Raw genomic sequence first — 24578 nt, 5'->3', positions numbered from 1 at the left:
AAGCAATATCAAAAAATTAGAAGCTGCCAATTGAAATGTCAGTATAAAATAAGAAAATTTAAACTAAATAATGTGTAAAATGTATATCAGCATTTTTTATTATGAATGTTGTTACTAGGCATTCAGTTGTGCAGAAAGTGTAGGCATTGTAAAATTCTACAGAGACCTTGCTAATCATACTAGGACAGAATTATCTTATTGGTTTCTTATTAACTGTTGCAAATTGCAGTTGTCATTGATGTTTACCGCTTCAAATGAGATCATAAGATAACTGCACACAAACTAAATATACTTTAGTACATACTTTCATGATCTGACATAGAACTTTTGCTTGTCAGGATTTAATGTTTACACTTTGTTTCTCGTCCTCATGTCACCAAAAAGAGAAAGACTGAGATGGATCCACATCGAGTGAACTGGAAATTACGTGAGTATTTTGCAGCAGTACTGTGTTTTATTTTATGTAGACAAAAGCATTGGAGATAGCAATTTTTAAAACATAAAGAAAATCTGCTATCAGACTGCCATGTTGGTATTCAATTTTCCAGACTGGTGGGGACTTAAATGTGGTTGGAAATTGGTTTAAATTATTTTGCAGTTATCCTGTGCTTTCAAATATGTGGTGTACGTGCAGATTTTGCTGTGGTCAGGTCCTTAATCTGTTTCATTGTCTGCGGTTTTGATCCACTGAAAACCGCTGCACAGTAGTTCTGCTTTTAAGCACAAAGTTATATTTTCAGCGCTGCATGATGAAATGAGAGGCCAGTCTCATGGCATATACTGTTTAGTTTATTATAGGATCCCCATTAGCTGTGTAAGCACAGCTACACTTCCTGGGGTCCACATTTGAAAATATATATTTAACATTATATACATACTGTATGTGACATACGCTGCAACTTGCTTTTCATTGTGTGTAATTCTTCAGTTTCTCTACTTCCTTTTTGAAATAATTCACTGTCATATTTAATCATGTCATAGTATATCCGGTCAGAGTTGTAGATGTCTGATTAAACAGTTGTCTCTTTGGGTTATTATAAATGCAATATCTAATCCAAGATATTTGTTCATTTTAGTTAGAAGTGGTGTTTCAGGACCTTAGTACTATTTTCTTGTGAAGAAAGTGACTTTTTGTTGAAAGTTTAATTTGCTGTGCGTTTAATATAGATCAGTATAAAGTGCAAGTGAAGAAGGTTTTCTGTTGAGAGAACTAAAAGGTAACACTTTACTTCATGGGTCTGTAATATCTAAACTTTTTTTTACAATTTAATTAAACTAATATTTTCTGCAGATAAAAAAAAAGTAATCAGGTACTAATTAAGAACAATAGAGATAGTTTTCATTTAGTACACTTTTATTTACTTCTTTCAAATTAATTCCTAGCCTAACCTTTAAAGCAAAAATAGTTCGTGAAATGGTCACGTTTATCTTGATTATTTTGTGATGGTTAGCACGTAATGGGAAGCATCTATATGGAGGTTGGCTTTAGGAAAAGAACAACAGGGAAAGTTAACATCACATGCGGGTGTCGTGTTGTTGTTTGCTAAAAAGTACATGTTTAGATAAAAACAGTAACAATCATGAATTGTTTATTCAATACTTATTTCAGTTTTTTAGCTGACTTTAATATTTACATTTCCCAGAGCCCAAGAACACTGAGTTAAACGACACGGCTCGACCAAAGGGGGGGGTCCCAGTAAGTTTAGACATGTCTGTAATAGCCGAAAAGAGAGGACTATACACTGTACAAGTGTTTAGACAACAGAAATTACAGCTAAAGAGTGATTATTAAGAAAAAGGACTTTGGAAGAAAGCGTTGGTTAATATTACAGATGTGGATGAAACCAAGTTACGATGGCACAAGTGCTCGCCGTTGTTGTAGTTTAAACTACAGTTACAAAGTTAAACAACAATTACTTTGTGAGGTTTGAGTTACTATTAGCAGGCACTGAAGTGGACCTCAGGAACACATTTCACGTTTTTATTAAGACCTAGAAAAATAATGTTAAATGAAAGAGTTCATTGAGTTAGAGAAGTTAGCCCGAACATGACGTTATGACTTTTTTTTATATTTTAAAGGTAAGTAAAGGCACAGTTTTTATTCAGTGTCTTACATTTAATTAAATTAACTCAACTGAACTTTAGCTTTAATCTTCTCCAGTTGTTGAATTGAATATTCCAACATCAAGGAAGATGGAAAGTGATATGAGCTCTCTTTGGAGTAAAATGGAGGGTTTTCCTCTTGGTGTGTGTGGGTTTCCAGTTGCTGCCAGTGTGCTGCTGCTTACATTGTACCACAGCACCACTGCTGCTGTCAGCATGAAGGAACACCTGGCTGATTGTCTGGAGGACAAAGACTACGATGAACTGCTGCAGACTATGAATAACAGCCTCCTACACATAAATACATCTCATCATGTTGTTATTGTTGGAGCTGGCGTGGCTGGACTGACGGCTGCCAAACTACTGCAAGACGCAGGACACAAGGTACATGCAACAAGCTGATATTGGTATAAAGACCACTACCATGGTAGGGCTTGTTTTTACCCGGCGTGTTATGTTGTGTCTCTGGTGCTTCCACACGTAGACAAACTTTATACCGTGAGATACGGTTTCTGAATGTGTCCTGCCTTCAGTCTCCGGGTGAGCTGTTCAAAATCGGCCCGGCTTTTGACATCACAAGCCAAAACGAGCTGGCTAACCGCAACCATTAGCTCATAGCGTTAGCATGCTACCTCGTTCTCAATAGCAAAGCACTGCTACAACACACACAAGTTCACCATAATCTACAAAATAAACTACTTACATGTGCACCCTCATTTAGAAGTCTCCCAGCTAATCATGCCTTGTAACTGACTGAAGTTGAAGAAACAGCCTTTATTTTACTTCTATGGAGCTAGCTAGCTGACATGATCTACATCTGAGCTACTGAGCATGTGCGAGTGCAATCAAAGATAGTACAGAAGAAGAAAAAGAAAAGAGGTCTCACTCTGTAGCTAAAACAGAAACCAGGTGAAAAGGGGATCTGCAGCAGTGAGAGAGAGCTGTGCAGGACAACAAAAATATGGTGTTTTTAGAAAATTAAACCATGTAAACCTATTCTGGTACAACCTTAAAATACAATTATGAACCTGAAAATGAGTATAATATGGCCACTTTAAGTTTAGCTGAACCTTCAATGTCAACGAAGATATTGAGGGTGCCACACAGATGCTTAACCCAAATACCTCAGCACAGACAGAATGTGCTATGTGTTTACTTCCTCCATGACCTTGGCAGGATGGAGATCATCTCGTCATCGTCATCTATGGAGACGGAGAGTAAGTAAGCTGTAACTTCCACGAAAGAGGGCTTTAGGCTGTCCAGTTGTATGCCAAACCTACTACCTTTCAAACATTACATAATGGCCTTATTGTGTATTTTTCTGTTTGTATTTTTCTGTTCTGACAAGGTAACCATAATAGAGTCTAGTGGTCGTGTTGGAGGACGGGTGGAGACCTACAGGAATGAAGAAGAGGGCTGGTATGCTGAACTGGGAGCCATGAGGATCCCAAGTACTCACCAGTGAGTTTAAGTTTTAAAAACATTCAGTTGGGCATTTACATATAAACATGGCATGCAACCCTTCCCTGTCTCAGACTAACATCTTTGTGTAAAAAGGATGCTGATGAAACTTTCAGCTTTTAATGGGGTTGATTTGCAAGGAAACCATCCATATTATTGTTACAGAGTGTCTATTTGGACCCCCGGTTCGAATAGCCTGGGCCACACAGCTGAGCTATTCACACCCTGTGACGTAACCACAAAAACACGTTGCTTGCGTGCACCAAAATCATAGTGGACGTTCATCTTCCATGACCGCAGAAACCAGAAACTGGCATATTAGGAAAGTTTTGTCTCTAAAGTTTATAACAACTGAATTTCTAGCGGAAAATGGATACTACAGTTGCACTTTCTGTCTTCAGTGAAAGCATACAACCGTTAGTTTGTTAGTTAGTACCTATTTTTTGTATATAGTATGGTTACATAGCAACCAATGCTTGAAGAAACCAAGTGGTAAACAGTTGTACAACATTCTGTAAGAACTGCTAGGTGAGTGTTTAGAACACTGAGGTTTGGTCTGGGAGTCTGGAGTTTGATTCCCTGGTGAGGTGATCTTGTATTTTTAATTTTGGATTGGATAATTTGCATGCCCTTGCGCAAGTCAGGGCCCGCGAACGCAATTTTAATTTTTGCAGAGCGGTAGGGGAAGACTAATGAATATTCATTAGGGACTCATCCTTAAATGACTAGTACTCGTTGCCTGCTCTGGTTGGGTTGGTTAGGTTTAGGCAAGAGGAGTGGGATTGGTTATGGTTAGGGTAAGAATGTCAGAGCGAGCCAATCAGTGATGAGTTCCCTAATGAATATTCATGAAGCTTCTTCTACCACCCTGTAAAAAAAAATATTGCGGCCCACCCAAGTGTATGTATTAGCGTCTCTCTGTGTGCATAATATTGGACACTGCAACGATAATATTCCAAAAAGGTGTAATACATCAGAAGTATGGATAAGTGTGTGTAAATATATGCCAAATTACTTTAAATGCACAGGGGTGCAAATAGCATACATTGATATTTGTACCAGATGAGGTATTAATAGAACACATTGCTGTATGCACCGATGGGGTACGAATAGCATTCACTTCTAATTGCACCAGGGTACGAATAATTGTACCAGGGGTGCAAATAGCTTCACCCATATTGTTATTACAATTATTTAAAACACTAAAGGTGAGATAAAAATTAAACGGGGACAGAATCAAAAGGAGGTTTCAAAAAGGTTTTACTATCACTACAGTGGAACTGACTCAGTTATGTTATGTTATCTATAGAGCGAAACATTCCTCCTTATTTACATAAAAATAACATGGCGAGTTACTTCAAAATAGCAGAAGGTGAATTTTGTTTTTGAGGCCCTTGGAGGCTGCCACTGTTGCTGCTGTCTAGTGAATGTCATTGTTTACTGTCTAGGCTCACACGGTAAAGACACATTACAGTAATAAGCTAACCACCATCCCCTTTGTCACCAGAATCGTCCGTTGGTTTGCGGACGACCTAAAGGTCAAGTTGAATAACTTCATCATGTATGACCCCAACACCTTTTACTTGGTTAATGGGTTGTTGAAGAAGACGTACACAGTGCAAAATGACCCTGACGTTCTGAAGTACAACGTCACACCAAGTGAGAAAGGGAAGTCAGCCGACGAACTGCTACAAAAAGCTTTGCAGAAGGTACATTAGACAAAGGAAAGGAAGGAGGGATGGACAGAAATTCACACATCATTGGAAAGCAAATGTTTTTTACTTTTTTGTAGAGTAGTTTATCACCAGCATAGAAGGGTTATATAAAACATGGTGCAACATAACTAATGGGATAGTTTCCTCAATATCGGACCTTCCGGGTTCAGGAAATTCACCACTTGCTGAAGTCAGAAGTTCATTGTTAAGCTGTTCCGGCCAGTAAGGTTAAAAGAGGACATGTTTTAAAGTCTGAACTATATGAAAATAAGACAAACATTGAACTACTGGCATTGCTGTTTGGTGGGCCCAACCTCTAAGAGTTTTCATTTGGTGCCTTTTTGTGTAAGGCTAGGCCATACAGTCGAGTTACACATTCATGGTTCATTATAGGCAAATCAAAGTTAAGTTTGACTCATGGGGACACCATCAGCTCAATAGAGAAATGAATGAATTGTTCCTGTTTTTTGTAGGTGAAAGATTACGTGCAGACTCATGGCTGTGAGGCTGCGCTGAAAAAATATGACCACTACTCTGTGAAGGTAAAACACAATGATATCATAAATTGCTCTAAAATGAATGGGGTAAATTGCGAATCACAACTGATATTATTTTTCGAATGCCATTTTCAATGGTTTATGAAAACAAACAAGTTGTTACTGAAACTTCCCACCACATCCACAAGTGTCTATACATTCTTGGTTCTTGATTTAAATTTGAAAACCTGACTAGTAGAAAACATGTAAGCTTTCTTTCTGAGCCACCCTGACAGCATATATGGAACTTTGTTTAATAGGAGTATCTGAAAGAAGAAGGACATCTGAGTTCAGAAGCAATACGGATGATTGGAGACCTTCTTAACGAAGAGAGCCTTATGTACACAGCACTGACAGAGATGATCTATGACCAGACTGACATCAATGACAACACTACGTAAGGCCCTACATACCACACTGTCAACTATTCAAGATTGGAAAATATTTTTTTACAGTAGAGTTAAAAATTATAAAACCCCTGGCCAGAAAATGAAAGGTGGTCATGAAAGGTCTGGGAAACTAAAGTTTACTGGCTTCAAGAGAAAACGAGTACATTTTATCTTTTCATCTGAAAGATAGTAATTCAGTGGCGTTACATGTAGCACTATGTGAAGTACATTTTTTACCTAAACTTAGATGAAATTGAAAGTTGCTTTTATGAACCGGCAGAAGAACTCTTTTGACACGTATGCCTGGATGTTGCTCTCCCAGTTTAAATCATTACCTATGAGTATAATTGCAAATAAACATACCATATTGACATGCACCTCTCTACAACACTGCATTCAAACAAGTATTTGTTTTTAAGGTATTATGAAGTGACTGGTGGATCAGACCTTCTCCCGAAAGCTTTTCTTAATGTCCTGGATGTTCCTATTCTCCTCAACTCCAAGGTCAAACGCATCAGCCAGTCAAACAGAGGTGTAATAGTATCGTACCAGACAGGACAACAGTCATCTTTGACAGATCTTTCAGCTGATGTTGTCCTGGTGACAACCACAGCCAAAGCAGCCCTCTTCATTGACTTTGATCCACCTCTCTCCATTGAAAAGATGGAGGCACTGAGGGCAGTCCACTATGACAGCTCCACTAAAATCATCCTAACCTTCAGCGAGAAGTTCTGGGAGAAGGATGGCATCAGAGGTGGAAAGAGCATCACCGACTGGCCCTCTCGTTTCATCTACTACCCCAGCCACAGTTTCCCAACCAATGAGAACGTTGGCGTTCTACTGGCCTCCTACACCTGGTCTGACGAATCCCTCCTCTTCTTAGGTGCGAGCGATGAAGACCTGAAAGAGCTGGCTCTGAGAGATTTGGCAAAGATCCACGGTGAGAGGGTCAAATCTCTCTGCACAGGGGTGGTGGTGAAGAGGTGGAGCGCAGATCCTCACAGCTTGGGTGCCTTCGCTCTCTTCACACCCTACCAACATTTAGAGTACTCTAAAGAGCTCTTCAAAAGTGAAGGGAGGGTGCACTTTGCAGGAGAACACACAGCTTTTCCTCACGCTTGGATTGAGACATCAATGAAATCTGCGATCAGGGCTGCTTCCAACATTAACAAAGAGTCAGCTAGAATGCAACACCATGACGAGCTCTAGGGTCTACTTTCTAGGTCAATCAATATTATCAAAGTACTGAAATGTCTGTCAAATTTTATCTTACGCTTGGTGATTGCATTCCTTCCTTAGGAGTAAGGCTCATTGTGATTGTCTATACACCATGCAGTTCTAATCTGTATCAAACTGGTGGATTTTTGGCAGTTACTGATGGCTTTTTGTTGCTAGGCAAAATCCTATTCTGATATAATTAATTTCCAAAACAGCTTTTGCGATAACTGCCTCTAAAAATCAACAGTACATGCACCACTAACACTGCTTTTACCTTGACGTTTGGCTGCAATGTCAAAACCTGACACACATCCCGGGGGCTTGGTTTTTACTCGCAAGTTAAATAGCAGTTTTAAATTAAATTATATAGATCATAGCGTATATTCATTTTATCAACAAGACACATTTTTTATCTTTTTCATTTTTGTTTCAATATGCTTTTTTGATTGTTTAACTCTTTTTGGCCAACATTGGTATTGTTTTGGTATTGGTTGTTAAACAGTTAATCATTAACAAACCTTCAATTAACTTCCAAACTTTATGTGCATCAGGATTTTTAACAGTTTCAGAAGGCATTCAGTCAAGATATAATCATTGGCAAAACACAGTAATCTTCAAAAAACAAACCACAAGAAATGGCACCCATTTAGAAATATTTTATTTTGTTGATTGTATATAGCAATTGTCCATTACAATGAACAGCATTAACACATGGTAAATACAGAGAATGAAATAACGCATGTGACATCTGATCTGATTTAAACATATCAAAAACAGCACATTACAAAGAAACAAACTGTAAAATGTTTTCATACAAATTTTTTACTTTTAATCTAGGTTCATTTGTGCTCTCAAATTGTTGAATTAAATGCTCAAATTAATAGTTGTTTGTCCATTACTTCATCCTTGTCCTTTCAATACTGTTTTTTTTGTGCATGTTTAGCAATTCTGGCAAGCTTTATTAGTTGGGTGCAAACATACATTTTAAGTTTCCAAGTGAGGGGCAAATTATCTTAAAGTGCCACAAAGGTTAAACATGATTTCATTACATTTTAGATACATGTATTCAGATATACTGAGAATGTTCATGTTAAACAATATTGTTTTATCATGAGCATTCTGCCACTATAAACGCTGTTGTTTGATATTAAAAATGATTCATTTTGTTTATTTCTTATTTTAATGTCAACCAATTTTCCTTCATAATTTAAAAAAAGCAGCTCTTATATTAAAGACTAGACCTCCCACATACCAAACAATGGTTTAAGATAGATAGATAATTGTTTTACTGTCATTGCATATTAAATACAACAAAGTGAAAGTGTTTCTCTGTCTGAAAAGCAGAAGCATTGGAGGTGTCATGGCTTCATCTAAATACTGGATATATGACACTGTGTGAATGACAAATATGCGGTTAACAATCGGAATTCAAGATAAATTAATTAATTAAAATAATGGTTTGTTGATTTCCTCCTTTCAGTTCATATTGTGGGCAGGGTTTCCAATAAATAAGATGACACATGTATGTATGTATGTATATATATATATATATATATATATATATATACACACACACATAATTTACAGAGACTAGTTGGGGGAGCGAGAGAGAAAGAGACCAAACAATGAGGACCAAAACCCTGATTTATAATAAAAGATAAACAGGAAGTCTTACCATTTTCCAGCTAAGCCAGTTAGATGAAAACAAAATTCCAACCCTAAATGTGTCTATTTAAGAGGTTTTCCCTTTCACTTCAAGTTACTCCAACAGAAGATGTTGAAATTGAAGCTCTTTAAACAGTAACAATCTATATTTTTATTTGATGTTTTGATGTCATTGCAATTTCACTATAAATATGAAAATGTTTTGTAGTCTTTTTGTTAAGTTTATAAATGAGTCATTTTTTTGAAAGAAAGAAACATATTGTTCTCTTCACGTCAGCAAAGAGGGAAAGAAGACGCGATTAATATCAGATGGATCTGTGTGAAGCAAAATTATTTTTTAAACTTTTTATTTTGTGATAATTTGTAGTAACTTAAATGGCCCAAGGCATTGATTCCCAAAGTGCTACATGGGCCAAGTGCAGAGTTAGGTGTCTGTATGAATATCAGATTAAAATATGTGCCTTATATAAGTGCGTTTTCACACCTGTAGTTCATTTGCTTTGGTCCACATCAGTGAGTTTCTAAACTTGGAGCGGTTTGGCTTGGTTTGGTTTCACACCTGGAAAAATCCAAGCATACCAAAATGCGCCATTACAAATCACGCAAGAACTCCACTCCTCTTATTGGTTGGATGTGTCTGGGGGCGGTAGCAAGAAAGTAAATACAGGAAGAACGTCCTGTGTTCTGGACTAGTGCATATTTCTTGCATCTCCATGGTCAAACCAGCTCATTTCAGTAAAATTATCAGACATTGTTTCGCGAGAGTCGTTATTATGTCTGCTCTGGTCGCCGAGACTTCGCTCTGCCGGCTTCTTTCTCCAATTTTAACGGCAGCTGGTTTGACCATGGAGATGCGAGTGATGGATGGCAAGCTCTGTGATAGAAACACTGCAAGCTACTAGAGTAGCAGAAGCGGTGGATAGAGGCTTTTTGGTGCTGGATGGTTTGATACGGGCGTATTAAAATCATTCACGGCACTGAATCAACAATGGTACCTACAGTGTTTTATATAAGTTTAAGGGTTACATAATTTCTAATGATAAAAGCACCCATTATATTCCAAATGGGTATATTTGAACTGATTTTCAAGTGTACACTACTATTGTAACAGTAATATGTCCTGATAATTGAACATTTTAAGATTGCTTTGGTCAAGTTTGTATAACGGTGGCTACTTCAGTTGCCCACCATGCATTTCCTAGGAACTCTACAGTTCCATTCTCCATCCATCCACAAGATGCCCTCAGACTTTACTCCCCTGTTCCTCCACCACAGTATCTATACCAGCCTATCTACACTTCTTCCTGGCCAGATTGTCAATGGTGTTTCCGCCCCATCCCTGTTAACCTGTGGAATCCTATCTGCTTATGTCTGGACATGCTTCCTTCAACTGTGAGTATGAACTTATGTATCATCGATTTACCATTAAAGGTGCTCTAAGCGATGTTGGGTGACGTTACTTCTTGTTGACGTTCAAAGTATTTTCAAACAAAACGAAGACTAGCTCGCTCCTCCCTCCTCCTCATCCCGTCCTCTCCCTTCTGTGCTTCAGCGCACTAATCCCCCCCCCACCCCCAAATCTTTCTTGTCCCTTATTGGCTGAACACTGGAACATGGTTTGTATATATTTGCATGGTCCATGTTGGACCACTTTGTTTTTGTTGCCGTGCGTGGACCCTAGGCTGTCTACAGAGACCACGTTTTTATTACAGTGTGTTAAGGGGACCGGCAGCTCACAGATGGTGAAGAGAGGTTTACTGTATGTGACAAAAAATGTTGTAGCCTAATGATGTAGACACATATAGCCAACGGCCGACCGTTGACAGAAAACCCCGTCGATATGATCAGTCGCGTCCCTGAGGTCCAAAAAACTGCCACAGAACAGACCAAAAAGATGAGAGGAGACGAGATGTAATACATCTCTATAACAGCAGGCGGCGCTAATCTGTAATGTTGCCCAAGAAATGAAAACCGGCAGCTGATTGGACGAACGCGTCACATGGGTTTGTTTTCTCCGGAAATTCAGACTTGGACTGTCATGGCGGCTGTTCAGAATACGATCTCATATTGTACTAAAATAGTTCACTGAAACGTGTTTCTGGAAACATTTTAAGCGAGAAATAGGCCGTGCAGTTGCTGAATCTGTCTTCATTTCAGCTCAACAAAGGTCAGTTTAGAAGATTTTCATCAGATTTTGAGAGACTGTAGTCACCTCATTCCGCTCGTCATTTCCGGGTGAGTCCCGACGGCCCTGCCGCCGACCGAACATGTCAGGTCGGCCAAAATGAACGCTGACAGCCCCCCAGATGGACGACAACACGGGACACACTGAACAGATTTGAGTCACTGACCTCGCCAGACTGTCCCACGGCCGATAATCGGCCTGATGTGTCCCTGGCCCTAAAAAACGCGTGACATCACTTAGAGTACCTTTAAATCACTTAAAGCGTAACTCTCGCCAAAATGCAACCTAGGGTCTTTTTGTGAATGTACTCGAGTCAAACTTTTGTTTTAAAAGTATATTTACGACGGAAGCACCACTTTTAAGATATAGCGTATTTTCGTTTTTTGGTCAAATGGCCTTTTGAATGGGAGTAGTAGGGGCACTTTTATGCTAGCCTCAAAATAGTTATTTTTAAAACACTAAGAAGGCTCGACACAACGTTAAACTTAGCTTGAAGTGTCACCAGGGGCTCTACACCTTAACTACACCAGTGCACAAGGGATATACTAAATCTGTGGCTACTTGTTTTGATATCGACTCGTTTTCATTGCCGAGGTGGTAGCAGCCGGAAACAATAAGAGCTACGGTGAGTGGTTCAAAACCTCTCTTTTTAGTAAACTTTGTACACAAACAATGTTGTCAATGCTTGAGTTCATGTGTAGAGCCCCTGGTGATACTTGGAGCAAAGTTTCATGTTATGTCGAGCTTTCTTAGTGTTTTAAAAATAGCTATTTTGAGTCTAGCATAAAAGTGCCCCAATTACTACCATTCAAAAGGCCATTTGACCGAAAAACGAAAATCCTGTCTGCCTGCTGCTCTGCATTTGGGTCCTTTCCTCATACACCACCGCTTTTTGTTTGACCATGCAAAAATGCATTGTGGTGAAGCTGCTATTTACAGAGGTTCCTTAAAAGCAAACCCAGTTAAAGATACCATACCTCCATGTAGCGCACGCTAGAAACTTTTGACTGGAAATGAGAATTGTGGTTAGCAAATGAAATGTAAGATGAATGTTGCATTTCCTCATTGTGGATGCATTGTTAGAAATGTTCCCATAAGATGACACACAGTCTCCCTTTTCATCATAAGACCTGCCAGTTAGATTGCCTGATTGCAAGAGCTGATAAAACTGAAACCCAAACTCTGATAATAAAAAAACCCGACAAAGTCATGCCATTTGAGGTCAGTCTGGTCAGCTGAGAGAAAAATTCCAGCATTGAGGCAGTACAATATATAAGAGGCTAACATTTCACATCTAGTCACTTTAACATCAGCCAACATCATAGCTTTTGTTGTTTAAGCCCCTCAAAAGGTAGGAAATGTTTCATAACATTCATAACTTTAGATAAGATTTAACTTTTATCAACTGAAGTATCATTATTATATCGGCATAAGAAAGCATCTGTTGGATTTTTCTTTTACTTCCTAAATGAGGTTAATCTCAGTTTAATTTTCAAAATATTTCTTGGCCTATACAAGACTGGATGAATAGAATAGAAAGAAAACTAAAGATTAAAGCAATATCAAAACATAAAACGCTGACAATTGAAATATACGTGAGTAAAAAATATCTATATACAACTATATATTATATAATAAAATAATACGAACTATTGCAATTCTATTCGCGATAGAAGAAAAACCAGATGGAAATTTAAACTAAATACTTAATGTGTAAAATGTGCATCATCATTTTTTATTATGAATGTCGTTACTAGGTATTCAGTTGTACAGAAAGTGTAGGCATTGTAAAATTCTAAAGAGACCTTGCTAATAATACTAGGACAGAATTATCTTTTTGGTGTGTTTCTAACTGTTTCAAATTGCAGTTGTCATTGACCTTTACCGCTTCAAATGAGATCATGAGATGCACACAAACTAAATATACTTTAATACATACTTTCATGATCTGACATCCACTTTTGATTGTCAGGATTTAACGTTTAAACTTTGTCTCTCGTCCTTGTGTCACTAAAGACAGAAAGAAGACTGAGATGGATCCACATTGGGTGAAGTGGAAATTACGTGAGTATTTTGCAGCAGTACTGTGTTTTATTTTATTAAGACAAAAGCATTGGAGACAGCAAGATTTGAAATATGAAGAAATATGAAGAAACCTAGAAACTTAACTGATAGAAATGTGCAATCAGACTGCCCCTCATTCACTTTTTCAGACTGGTGGAGACTCAAAGGTGGTTGGAAATGGGTTTTAAATTATTTTGCAGTTATCCTGTGCTTTCAAATATGTGGTGTACGTGCAGATTTTGCTGTGGTCAGGTCCTTGATCTGTTTCCTTGTCTGCGGTTTTGATCCACTGAAAAACACTGCACAGTAGTTCTGCTTTTAAGCACAAAGTTATATTTTCAGCGCTGCATGATGAAATGAGAGGCCAGTCTTTACTGGCATATATTGTTTAGTTTATTATAGGATCCCCATTAGCTGTGCCCTTAAGCACAGTTACACTTCCTGGGGTCCACATTTGAAAATATATATGTTTAACATTATATACACACTATATATGACATACGCTGTAACTCGCTTTTCATTGTGTGTAATTCTTCAGTTTCTCTACTTCCTTTTTGAAATAATTCACACTGTCATATTTAATCATGTCATAATAAATCTGGTCAGAGTTGTAGATGTCTGATTAAACAGTTGTCTCGTTAGGTTATTATGAATATATATTATGAATGCAATATCTATTCCAAGATATTTGTTTATTTTAGTTAGTAGTGGTGTTTTAGTACCTTAGTACTATTTTCTTGTGAAGAAAGTGACTTTTTGTTGAAAGATTAATTTGCTGTGCGTTTAATAAACATTATAGAATTAGATCATTATAAAGTGCAAGTGAAAAAGTTTTTCTGTTGAGAGAAATAAAAGGTAACACTTTACCCTATGGGTTTGTAATATCCAAATGTTGTTACAATTCAAATACACTAATATGTTCTGTAGTGAAAAAATTACATTAACAACAATAGATATAGAGTTCATTTAGTACACTTTCATTTAATTCTTTCAAATTGATTCCTAGCCTAACCTTTAAAGCAAAAACTTGAAATTGATTTACAGGCAAGCATACAGATTATGATATATGGAGACTAGAGTTAAATAATTGGAAAGTGACATAACAGAAAAACAAAACATTACAAAATGAATCTGTATTTTTTCAATATTATTCATAATATCCAAATTTTGGCAATGCAAAACTTGGGCATAATCATGCAGCCCTAAAATACAAGTTCCAGTTTCGTGGAGAAGTGAAACCAGAAATTTTGGGTTTCTTTCCTACAAGTAAGAAAAAACTAATTTAAAATGACTCTGACATAAATAAATATTCAGCCTGTGAACATAGCTTTACTAAAAAGTACATTTTTAGATAAAAACAGTAACAATCATAAATTGTTTATTCAATTTTTATTTCAGTTTTTTAGCTGACTTTAATATTTACCATTTCCCAGAGCCCGAGAACACTGAGTGAAACGACACGGCTCGATAAAAGAGGAGGGTTCTCATGCAAGTTGGGGGGGTCACATTTAGTTTAGACATGACTGTAATAGCCGAAAAGAGAGGACTAAACCCTGGAGAAGTTTTTGGACAACAGAAATTACAGCTAAAGAGTGACTATAAAGGAAAAGGACTTTGGAAGAAAGCCTTTGGTGAATATTACAGATGTGGATGAAACCAAGTTACGATGGCACAAGTGCTCGCCGTTGTTGTAGTTTAAACTACAGTTACAAAGTTAAACAACAATTACTTGAGTTTGAGTTACTATTAGCAGGCGCTGAAGTGGACCTCAGGAACACATTTCACAGGATCACTTTTTCAGAAAGACTTAGAAAAATAATGTTAAATGAAAGAGTTCATTGAGTTAGAGAAGCTAGCCCGAACATGACGTTATGACTTTTTCACCTTTTAAAGGTAAGTAAAGGCACATTTTTTTCAGTGTCTTACCTTAAATTAACGTGATATGAGCTCTCTTTTGGAATAAAATGGGGTCTTTTCCTCTTGGTGTGTGTGGGTTTCCAGTTGCTGCCAGTGTGCTGCTGCTCACATTGTACCACAGCATCACTGCTGCTGTCAGCATGAAGGAACACCTGGCTGATTGTCTAGAGGACAAAGACTACGATGAACTGCTGCAGACTGTGAAGAACGGCCTCTCGCACATAAATACATCTCATCATGTTGTTATTGTCGGAGCTGGCGTGGCTGGACTGACCGCTGCCAAGCTACTGCAAGACGCAGGACACAAGGTACATGCAACAAGTTGATAATTTAAAGTTACTCTAATTGTTTTGTTGGCAGGACAACATAGACAGAAGTTGACAGATATGCAGCCACCACAAATTACAGGCTCATGAGCACATGTATGTAAATGTTTTGGAGATTTCCTGTCGGTCTTGTGTCTGAATAAGCACAGCATTCTTTGTATTTTTAAAGATTATTTTTTGGGGGATTTTTTCCCTTTATTTCAGAGTGACAGTGGATAGACAAGAAAGGTGGGAGAGAGATGGGGGATGAAAGGCAGCAAAGGGCCGCAGGTCGGATTTGAACCCGGGATGCTGAAAAGGCCTCAGCCTACATGGGGTGCACACTCTTACTGGGTGAGCTAGAGGTTGCCCCATAAGCACAGCAATCTTAAGATGCACTAAACATACACAGAGAGTAATGAAATGCACATGTAATGTGCAATTGTTTGGATAACAAAGAAATGTATTAAGGATAGAATACATAGTTGGTGCTTCTATCATAGACTGATAGGTCCCATGGCATGAAATTTCACATTATGACGTTTTTTAACATTAATAATAGTTCCCCCTGACTGCCTATGGTACCCAAGTGGCTAGAAATGACGAAAGGTGTAAACCGAGCCTTGGGTAGCCTGCTCTGCCTTTGAAAAAATGAAAGCTCAGATGGGCTTAAAATAATGGACATAGCATTAGTGATGTCACCCATTGGTTTGTGGACTGTCGTTTTGAAGCCTTGAGTTTGCATTTTGGGCTGTCGCTATCTTGGTATTTTGGAGCCAGATGTGACCATATTTGGACAAAAGGGCTGAGCTGGAAAGGATGATGTAGCTAAGCCAGTGTCTGTATGGTTTCAATGGATTTTCAACCCTTCTAACCCTAGTCAACTAGTGGAGTATTGCCGGCAGGTAAACTCAGACCTCCTGATATCAGTGCCATTAATCTGCATGTACAGCAGTTTCCATTATGCACCAGCTAGCTTTTGCTAGCTTTGGTTGGCAAGGGGTCACTGAACAGTGAAACAAGACAGTTTAGGCAACCGAAATGTTCCAAAATGTAATATGAAAACACAGACAACACTCAAAAACAAGTTCACAGCTATTTTAATGTACACAGGTGCCATGGTTAACATGCTTACCCTGTAGCCATGCCCTGAAGAGTCCCTGTCTATTTATAAATAAATGGGACCATCATTTACAAAATGAAAGTGAGAAATAAGGTCAATTTTTATTTACTTTGAGCACTTCCGCATTGGTTTCACTTTTCAGTTGCCACTTAGCTTGAATAAAATAATACATTGTATGATAATTACTTCTCTACTAAATATAAACTTTATGCTTGCACAAGCTCTATTTCTAGGTTCAAAGTTTCCCCCTATGACATGAGACAATCCATGTATTATCACAAATCAAAACAAAACTTTTCTTCAAATCAGGAATCAGACACCAATGTCTAAGCACTTTATCTGTTTGGACAAGGTAACCATATTGGAGTCGAGTGGCCGTGTTGGAGGACGGGTGGAGACCTATAGGAATGAAGAAGAGGGCTGGTATGCTGAACTGGGAGCCATGAGGATCCCGAGTACTCACAAGTGAGTAAAAAATGTGTTTTAAATTTGCAATACAACCACGTTTGAACCTTCAGAAAGTCACACATGTTAATTATTAGGTATAGTTAGTATGAGCAGCAATACCTAACTACTAAAAGAAACTCGAGCATCAGCAAGAGAAAAACCAATACTCTTTGACATTGATGTTAGCAATGGCTAAAAAATAATAAGTGATGTGTGTAGTGTGGATAGGCCCAGTACAAACAGTACAGTTTTCCAATGTCCAGGCAATTGTCTAATTTGCCTTTACAGAAATGTCAGAACCTATATGGAAATGTTACAATGCCAACATCAGGTGTCTCATCTGTTAACAGCATCGTCCGTTGGTTCGCTGATGAACTAGGAGTCAAGCTGAATCCATTTTCAATGAGTGACGACAACACATTTTACCTCATCCGTGGGTTGCGGAAAAGGACGTACGCAGTCAAAGCAAATCCTGACATCCTAAAGTATAAACTGCCAAAAAGCGAGAGGGGGAAGTCAGCCAACCAACTGTTACAGCAAGCTCTGCAGAAGGTACTTTAAGGGATTTTTCTTATTTTTCCATGAATAAAAGTGATGCTACAGGCTAAACCATGGGATGCCATTTTCAGGACTGGTCCAAGAACCCTGCAGGGACCTCAAACACAATAATTTACACATTTCAGCCACTAGGTGGTGCTATAGCAGAAAAAAAACGTGCTGAAAACTTCATACCCACGAATTCCTTGAATCCAATTAAGAATTTTTGAGGGTATTATCTAGGGCCACTCCTGAGCCAAGCCTACAGTTGTGTACGGATTCTTCAAAGTGGGCGTGGCCTATGGGACCCATGTTTGGATTCACCACTTACACTGATGTGAGCAACTTCAAATTATACATGTGGATCACTAGGTGGCGCTATAATGGCGGTAAACGTGTTTTTCCCTATTACTGCCACATTTTTTTCGCGAAATGTGCAAAACCTACTTTTTCCATCTCCTCCTAGGAGTTTCACCCAATTGGTCTGAAAGTCGGCACATAGCATCGTCAGAAAGCCCTGACAAAACTTTATCAAAAGAATCTTGCTTAATTAAATATTGCATAAATTAATAATAATAAATTAGATATACACAAAACTTGGTGTTCCTGTTTGCCACGCCTGTTGGTAAGGATCGGACATTAGGAGGTGTTGTAATTGTGGTAGATGTGTTTTGGCAAATACCTCAATGCATTTAAATGGGAAAATTACAAAACCACCACTAAGGTACCATTGAGCAAGGCCCTTAACCCCAACTGCTCCAATGGAGTGGCTAGCAGATCAGACTGTGGTTATACTGGGCAGCTTCCAGGTATGAATGTGTAACTGTGTTAATGTGATCAGGGCGTTCCTCTCAGTGAACCTTCCCTGAATAAATAATATATCTGCAACAGTAAATGCTATCAACACAAGCCTTGAGATTATTGTTTGACATGCCATTCTGAGGCTCTGTACCAAATTTGGTGAAGATCGGCAGTCAGGGGGCACAATAATTAAGGTAGATATGTTTTGACCTATTACTCAATGAAAGTAAATGGGACATTTGCTATTGCAGTTTACTACAGAGATTGCATGTTGCAATGTTTCCTGACATTTGCCTCTCTGACATTGCACTTTGGGTTCCACTTTCTCGTGCTGTACTTTTGTGGGCTCTGCGGGCTGTCAGAGGTGACTTGCTCCAGGATGGACAAGGGGAGGCTTGGACCCCGTCATAACTGCTTATATCAAAATAAAGTGTAAAAATGTAGTTCCAGTAAGCATTGCCTTGATTATATGGACATCAAAAGATGTCTAGTTATCTAGGTTAAAACTGAAACATTTAGCTGAATAGTATTACATAGTAAAACATTTTTAAGATGTCTTGGTTACTGTACATGCAGTCAGAACATTTATTGTAATAACATAACATTTCATCATTGAATTATGTAACCTAGACCTTACATACATACTTATACATACATACTTTATATATATATATATATATATATATATATATATATATATATATATATATATATATATATATATATATGTATAAATATGATTTTTTTTCTATAGGTGAAAGATGAAGTGAAGGCCCATGGCTGCAGAGCTGCACTGAAGAAGTACGACCATTATTCTGTGAAGGTAAATCACAACGTGATTTCACAAAATGAGCACTGAGTCTGAAACACAACAATGTGTTATGTTCTTCCAATGCAAATTGAACAAGGCTATGGGACAATAGAATAAATGTTCAGCTGATTGGTTTTTCAGAAGGCACACCACCAGGAATTTAAGATTAACATAAATTTGAAACCAAAAAAAAGAATTGAAACCAAATGTTCAAAACAGTATTTGTTGTTTCACAGGAATATCTGAAAGAAGAAGGCAAACTGAGTCCAGAAGCAGTGATGATGATTGGAGACTTACTCAATGAACAGAGCCTCATGCACCTTGCGCTGACTGAGATGATCTATATCCAGAGTGACGTCAGTGACAGCACCTTGTACGATTGGTTGATTTAACACATTTGTGCATTTACATTTGTCCTAAAAGATTATATGTTTTAGTTTTAAACCAGGGTGTACTAACACCAACAAAATATTTCATGCAGGTCTAGCTGTGAGAGACGCAAATGCATTTAATTGTTTCAGTGGTGATCTTTGAGACAGTTTCACCTGGCATATGAATGTCCATAGATTAGATCTGCTGACTGATTATTAAACAGTGTTGACATACACATCACATATTATACCGAAACATTTTGTCACATTTGTGCCCAATTCAATGAGACAAAAAAATTTGTCCTTTTGTTTTCAAGGTACGATGAAGTGACTGGCGGGTCAGATCTCCTAACCAAAGCTTTTCTTACTGTCCTTGATGTCCCCATCCACCTCAACTCTAAAGTCAAACGTATCAGCCAATCAGATAAAGGTGTGATTGTATCGTATCAGACAGGCCAGCAGTCCTCTTTGATAGACCTTTCCTCTGACATCGTCCTGGTAACAACCACAGCCAAAGCAGCCCTTTTCATTGACTTTGATCCACCTCTCTCAATCAGAAAGATGGAGGCACTGAGGGCAGTCCACTATGAAAGCTCTACTAAAATCATTCTCACCTTCAGTGAGAAGTTCTGGGAGAAAGATGGCATCCGAGGAGGAAAGAGCATCACCGACCAGCCCTCTCGTTTCATCTACTACCCCAGCCACAGTTTCCCAACCAATAAGACCATTGGTGTCCTCCTAGCCTCCTACACCTGGTGTGACGATTCCCTCCTCTTCTTAGGTGCAAGTGATGAAGACCTGAAAGAGCTGGCTCTGAGAGATTTGGCAAAGATACACGGTGAGAGGGTCAAGTCTCTCTGCACAGGGGTGGTGGTGAAAAGGTGGAGCGCGGATCCTCACAGCTTGGGTGCCTTTGCTCTCTTCACACCCTACCAACATTTAGAGTACTCTAAAGAGCTCTTCAGAAGTGAAGGCAGGGTGCACTTTGCTGGTGAACACACAGCCTTTCCTCACGCTTGGATCGAGACATCTATGAAATCTGCGATCAGGGCTGCTTCCAACATTAACAAAGTGTCAGCTAGAACGCAACACCACGACGAGCTCTAGGATCTTAAAACGAGCACTTTTGCTTGGTTGCCTTAGGAGTGAGTCTCATTTATTTGCAATCCCGCCATGCAGCTCTAATCGGCATCAGACTGGCGGATTTTTGGCAGTGAAAGATGGCTTGATGTTGCTAAAAGTATAATCAGATGTCATTCACTTACACAGTGTTTTGAGCGATTACTGTCTATGATAACAATCTGTGCACCACTAATGTTTTTTCAAGCTTAATCCATCCATCCATCCATCCATCCATTGCAAGCATAGCCAATAACTGTTTTTGTCTAGATGCAGTAAGGGCAAATAATATAAAAGTTGTTTTCTTGTTTTGGTTTAACCGATTTTATTCACATGCAAATTGTAATGAAGACGGTATTATTTTCTGACACTGATTTTTTGTTTTGCAAGAAAAGAAGATGACTTGGATCTTGTGTTAAAATTGTGTTAATTTATATTATAGCCCTTTATCTCAGCTTGTGCTATTTTTTCTTTTGTCTTTGATTCATATTTTGCTTTTACCTCTGTTTTTGTTTAGTTATTTAATGAACAGTGTTGCAGGTGCCTGAGGCCTAAGATTTTTATTGCCAATGCCTACTTCTGTTATTGTTGTGCACATGACCAATAAAGAAAATCGAACCATGAGTTTATGTTAAATTAATGACATAATGTAAGAAATAAGACAGAGGTGGAGTTAAAGAATGATGTGTAGAATAGAAGATAACTGATATTTCTTCTTGGTAATAGTGTAGAAAACTAGGCAGGTTGTCTTTAAATGTCCCCTTTTTATATTTATTTTTGATATAATTGTGGCTCACTGCTGAAAACAAATAAAAAACATTATAGTTTGGTGTGTAGGTGCCTTAACTTCAGAAACCTAATATATATTAATAATAAATATTTTATGATGTTTATGTTTTTCTCTTGTGCGTATTTTGACATGTCTCCCTTATTGATTCCTTACTGGCTATAACTGTTACTGTCGCTGCTGTTTGTCACTTTTTGCTTTGAGAAAACATTCTGGGTAAAATGTCAGTAGGACCTGTTGGGAACTGAGCTGGGTAAAATGTCAATGAGACCTGTTAGGAACTGAGCTGGGTAAAATGTCAGTAAGACCTGTTAGGAACTGAGCTGAGTAGGCTGATCACAGGACAACAAACAGCCTCCATATCCACCTGTGTTGACAGCAGAAGTTACTAAACTCTGATCTGACCTATCAGATGTTTCCTGATGTGTCCAGCTTTAAATGAGCTGAAGGAGTTGCTAGAGAAGCATTCGGCGAGTCTTCACAGAGCAAGGACAACAGAAACAAAGATGAAGCGACTCGGCACACTCGTCTGTCTGGGTTTGATTTGTGTGGCTTCAACTCTGGTGAGTCTCACATCGAGCCACAATTATATTTGTAATACACTAAAACATTTTATAAACTAAAACACTGACACAAAATTGCATTTTTAAATGTCTTTTTATCAGCTATTTTTATTATTCTGTCATTTGGATATTTTAGAAGTTTATATTATGACCTACTTTGTGTTACTTTCATTATTTTCTGCTTATATAGCTGTATTTGTCAATAAGATAAAACTTTATTTATCCTAAGGGAAACTGGAGGAAATATATATATATATATATATATACACACATACAGTATATATTTATATATATCCTATAATGGATATAATCTTGTGCCTTCAACTCATCACATTTATTTAATGATGGCGTAGAATTATTTTATATCATATGAAGTAGTTAATTCTTGGTTCTGATGATGTCGCTCCTAACTTTAACATCTCAGCCTATTTTACATTGAACACGCTCGTGGCTGGAAAGGAAAACCCAGAGTTGACCGAGCTCGTTAATGATCAGCTTCGTGATACAGGTTATCCAAACGGCCAATGTTAGGGTTAGTGAAGCCAATGAAAAGATATCCTTGGTATGTTGACCTTGCTTTGTACTAAAGGCCTCAGGTCGTCCACTCATCTCAACTTAAAGGGTAATGATAGGCTCAGATTATTATTCTAAGTGTCTGACAATATTATGGAAAGGATCCCTACAGAGATAGAACTTCTTGTTGTAGAGTAAGACCCTTTTTGTTTAACCAGAAACAGTTCCGAAATCACCATCACAAAATTCCACCAGACTCCATTTAATTAATTAAACAACACTTTCAGGTGTATAGAGCCAGCATATTTTCACATGTAAATTGGGGAATTAAGGGAGTCTATTTCAACAAAACCAGAGTGGTGATTGTTGGAACAGTTGGAAGACGAACCTAGACAGCTGTTGATTATTTTGTTTCTGTTGACTTTGAATGAAGTGTGTGTTTTACTATAAAATTACTGATTATTTACATGGAGTCCAGAGGGTTTGGCGATAGTGGTCTTGTGGCTGTTTCTGGTTAAACAAAAATGATTTTATTCTTAACAACTCTTTATAGCGGGGTGTCAAACTCAATTTCCCAGTGGGCAATGCTGGAAAATAAGAATGACATCAAGGGCCAGACATGTTTAGTTGATTGACAGTGACAAAAATGTCGGAAAAAGTGACAAAACATTTCGGAATAAGTGCCCAAAATGTCGGAAAAAGTGACAAAAACTAGGTCGGCTGGAATGTATTGTGAGCCTAAATTGATACATGGGCCGGATCATAATCTGCGAGTGGCCAGATTTGGCCCGCGGGCCTTGAGTTTGACACGTGCTTTATAGGGATCATTTCTATAATGTTGTCAGACACACAAAATAATAATCTGAGCATTTCAGTGGCTAAAACAGCACTTCTGGTGGACATTGAAGGTGCGCAGTTGTCCATTAACGTTACATTGCAGCTTGTTTCGCTCCTTCCACCTGCAGCAATCTTGCCCATTAGTCCCCACATAATTCACACAAGGTATCCTTGGACTAGGAATAACGTAGATATCATCACTTTTTTGTTGTTGCCATAATTCCCACAAAAACACATATTACACTGTCTACCATGCACACTCAAGTTTAAGTCATTGTTTTTCTCCCTCAGGCACAGACGATCCAGTTGACCCCAGTGGAGGATGACTCCAGCTCATCCCCAGCAACCATCTCCAAGGTCCCAGGTACTTCCTCATCCCATTCTCACTACCAACCCATCAAATACTGACCACTGGTCAGTGGCCCTTAGTGTCAGATACCGATGCACAAGGCACCCTTTAGCATATGTATGGGAACAAACAAATATGATATGCATTAAATAAGACCTAAAGTTGTAAGGTTACATGAAAGCTGTAAGTAAATATTTGAGTCCAAAAGTCTAAGTTGCTTTCAGTCCTTTATACTATTGATCTGTAAGTAAATCATTCTACTTCAAACAGTGTTTCAATGTGTATTTGAGTTGATTTTTGTCAGCACTTTCTGTAAATGTTATTGACCTGTTTATCTTACCCATGTTACCAGAGTGTTCTGCTGCTCAATGTTATCACAAAGCAGACAGTGAAATACAAAAATATTTTAAAAGTCTTACGACCTTTTTAAAGCTACACAATTATTGGGCTTGTAATAGAATTATTTTATTTTATATTATTTGGAAAGTTGAATACAGTAAATAAATCAACAATAATTAATTCTACTCACATTGTAAGGTGTTGTAGTTATAATGCATAACAAGGTTGCTCCAAATGGGAAAGTAATGGATGTAATGTGGATTGTACGCTTTCGAGATAAATGCTTCTCTTTTTATTTAGTAGTTTCAGTACTGATTTCTAGTGAAAAAACTTATTGGAAGAGTGGTTGTGCAAACAATATGGGAACAACAATGGGAACCAAGCAATCGGCACATGCTCCTAAAGGGCACTGTAACTCAGAAT

The 24578-nt window shown here is 38.1% G+C and overlaps 2 protein-coding genes across 2 annotated transcripts in view; both read left to right on the top strand.

The window, feature by feature from the left end:
• Positions 1–7413, top strand: part of LOC114546191 (L-amino-acid oxidase) — a 9454-nt gene extending 2041 nt beyond the window's left edge. The window contains exons 2-8 of the mRNA XM_028564878.1: positions 385–427; positions 2264–2487; positions 3452–3564; positions 5072–5273; positions 5753–5821; positions 6076–6212; positions 6624–7413. Coding sequence (XP_028420679.1) covers positions 385–427; positions 2264–2487; positions 3452–3564; positions 5072–5273; positions 5753–5821; positions 6076–6212; positions 6624–7413 — 1578 coding nt within the window. The remainder of the gene's footprint in view (positions 1–384; positions 428–2263; positions 2488–3451; positions 3565–5071; positions 5274–5752; positions 5822–6075; positions 6213–6623) is intronic.
• Positions 7414–9860: 2447 nt separating this feature from the next.
• LOC114546190 (L-amino-acid oxidase) lies at positions 9861–20977 on the top strand. The gene is made up of 8 exons (XM_028564877.1): positions 9861–9954; positions 13289–13336; positions 15338–15561; positions 17034–17146; positions 17479–17680; positions 19221–19289; positions 19514–19650; positions 19966–20977. The coding sequence occupies exons 1-8, from the start codon at positions 9861–9863 to the stop codon at positions 20753–20755; spliced, it is 1677 nt and encodes a 558-aa protein (XP_028420678.1). The 3' UTR covers positions 20756–20977.
• The last annotated feature ends 3601 nt before the right edge of the window (positions 20978–24578 follow it).

Source organism: Perca flavescens, chromosome 19 (assembly GCF_004354835.1).
Source record: "Perca flavescens isolate YP-PL-M2 chromosome 19, PFLA_1.0, whole genome shotgun sequence".
Lineage (NCBI taxonomy): Eukaryota > Metazoa > Chordata > Actinopteri > Perciformes > Percidae > Perca > Perca flavescens.
This window is presented reverse-complemented; position numbering and strand designations above follow the sequence as displayed.

Excerpts from the sequence above, each read along its gene's own strand:
- LOC114546190 (XM_028564877.1), top strand. The coding sequence starts at position 9,861 with ATGTCTGCTCTGGTCGCCGAGACTTCGCTCTGCCGGCTTCTTTCTCCA. Across the intron at positions 19,290-19,513 it reads ACGACCATTATTCTGTGAAG|GAATATCTGAAAGAAGAAGG; the intron begins GTAAATCACAAC and ends GTTGTTTCACAG. Across the intron at positions 19,651-19,965 it reads GACGTCAGTGACAGCACCTT|GTACGATGAAGTGACTGGCG; the intron begins GTACGATTGGTT and ends TTTGTTTTCAAG.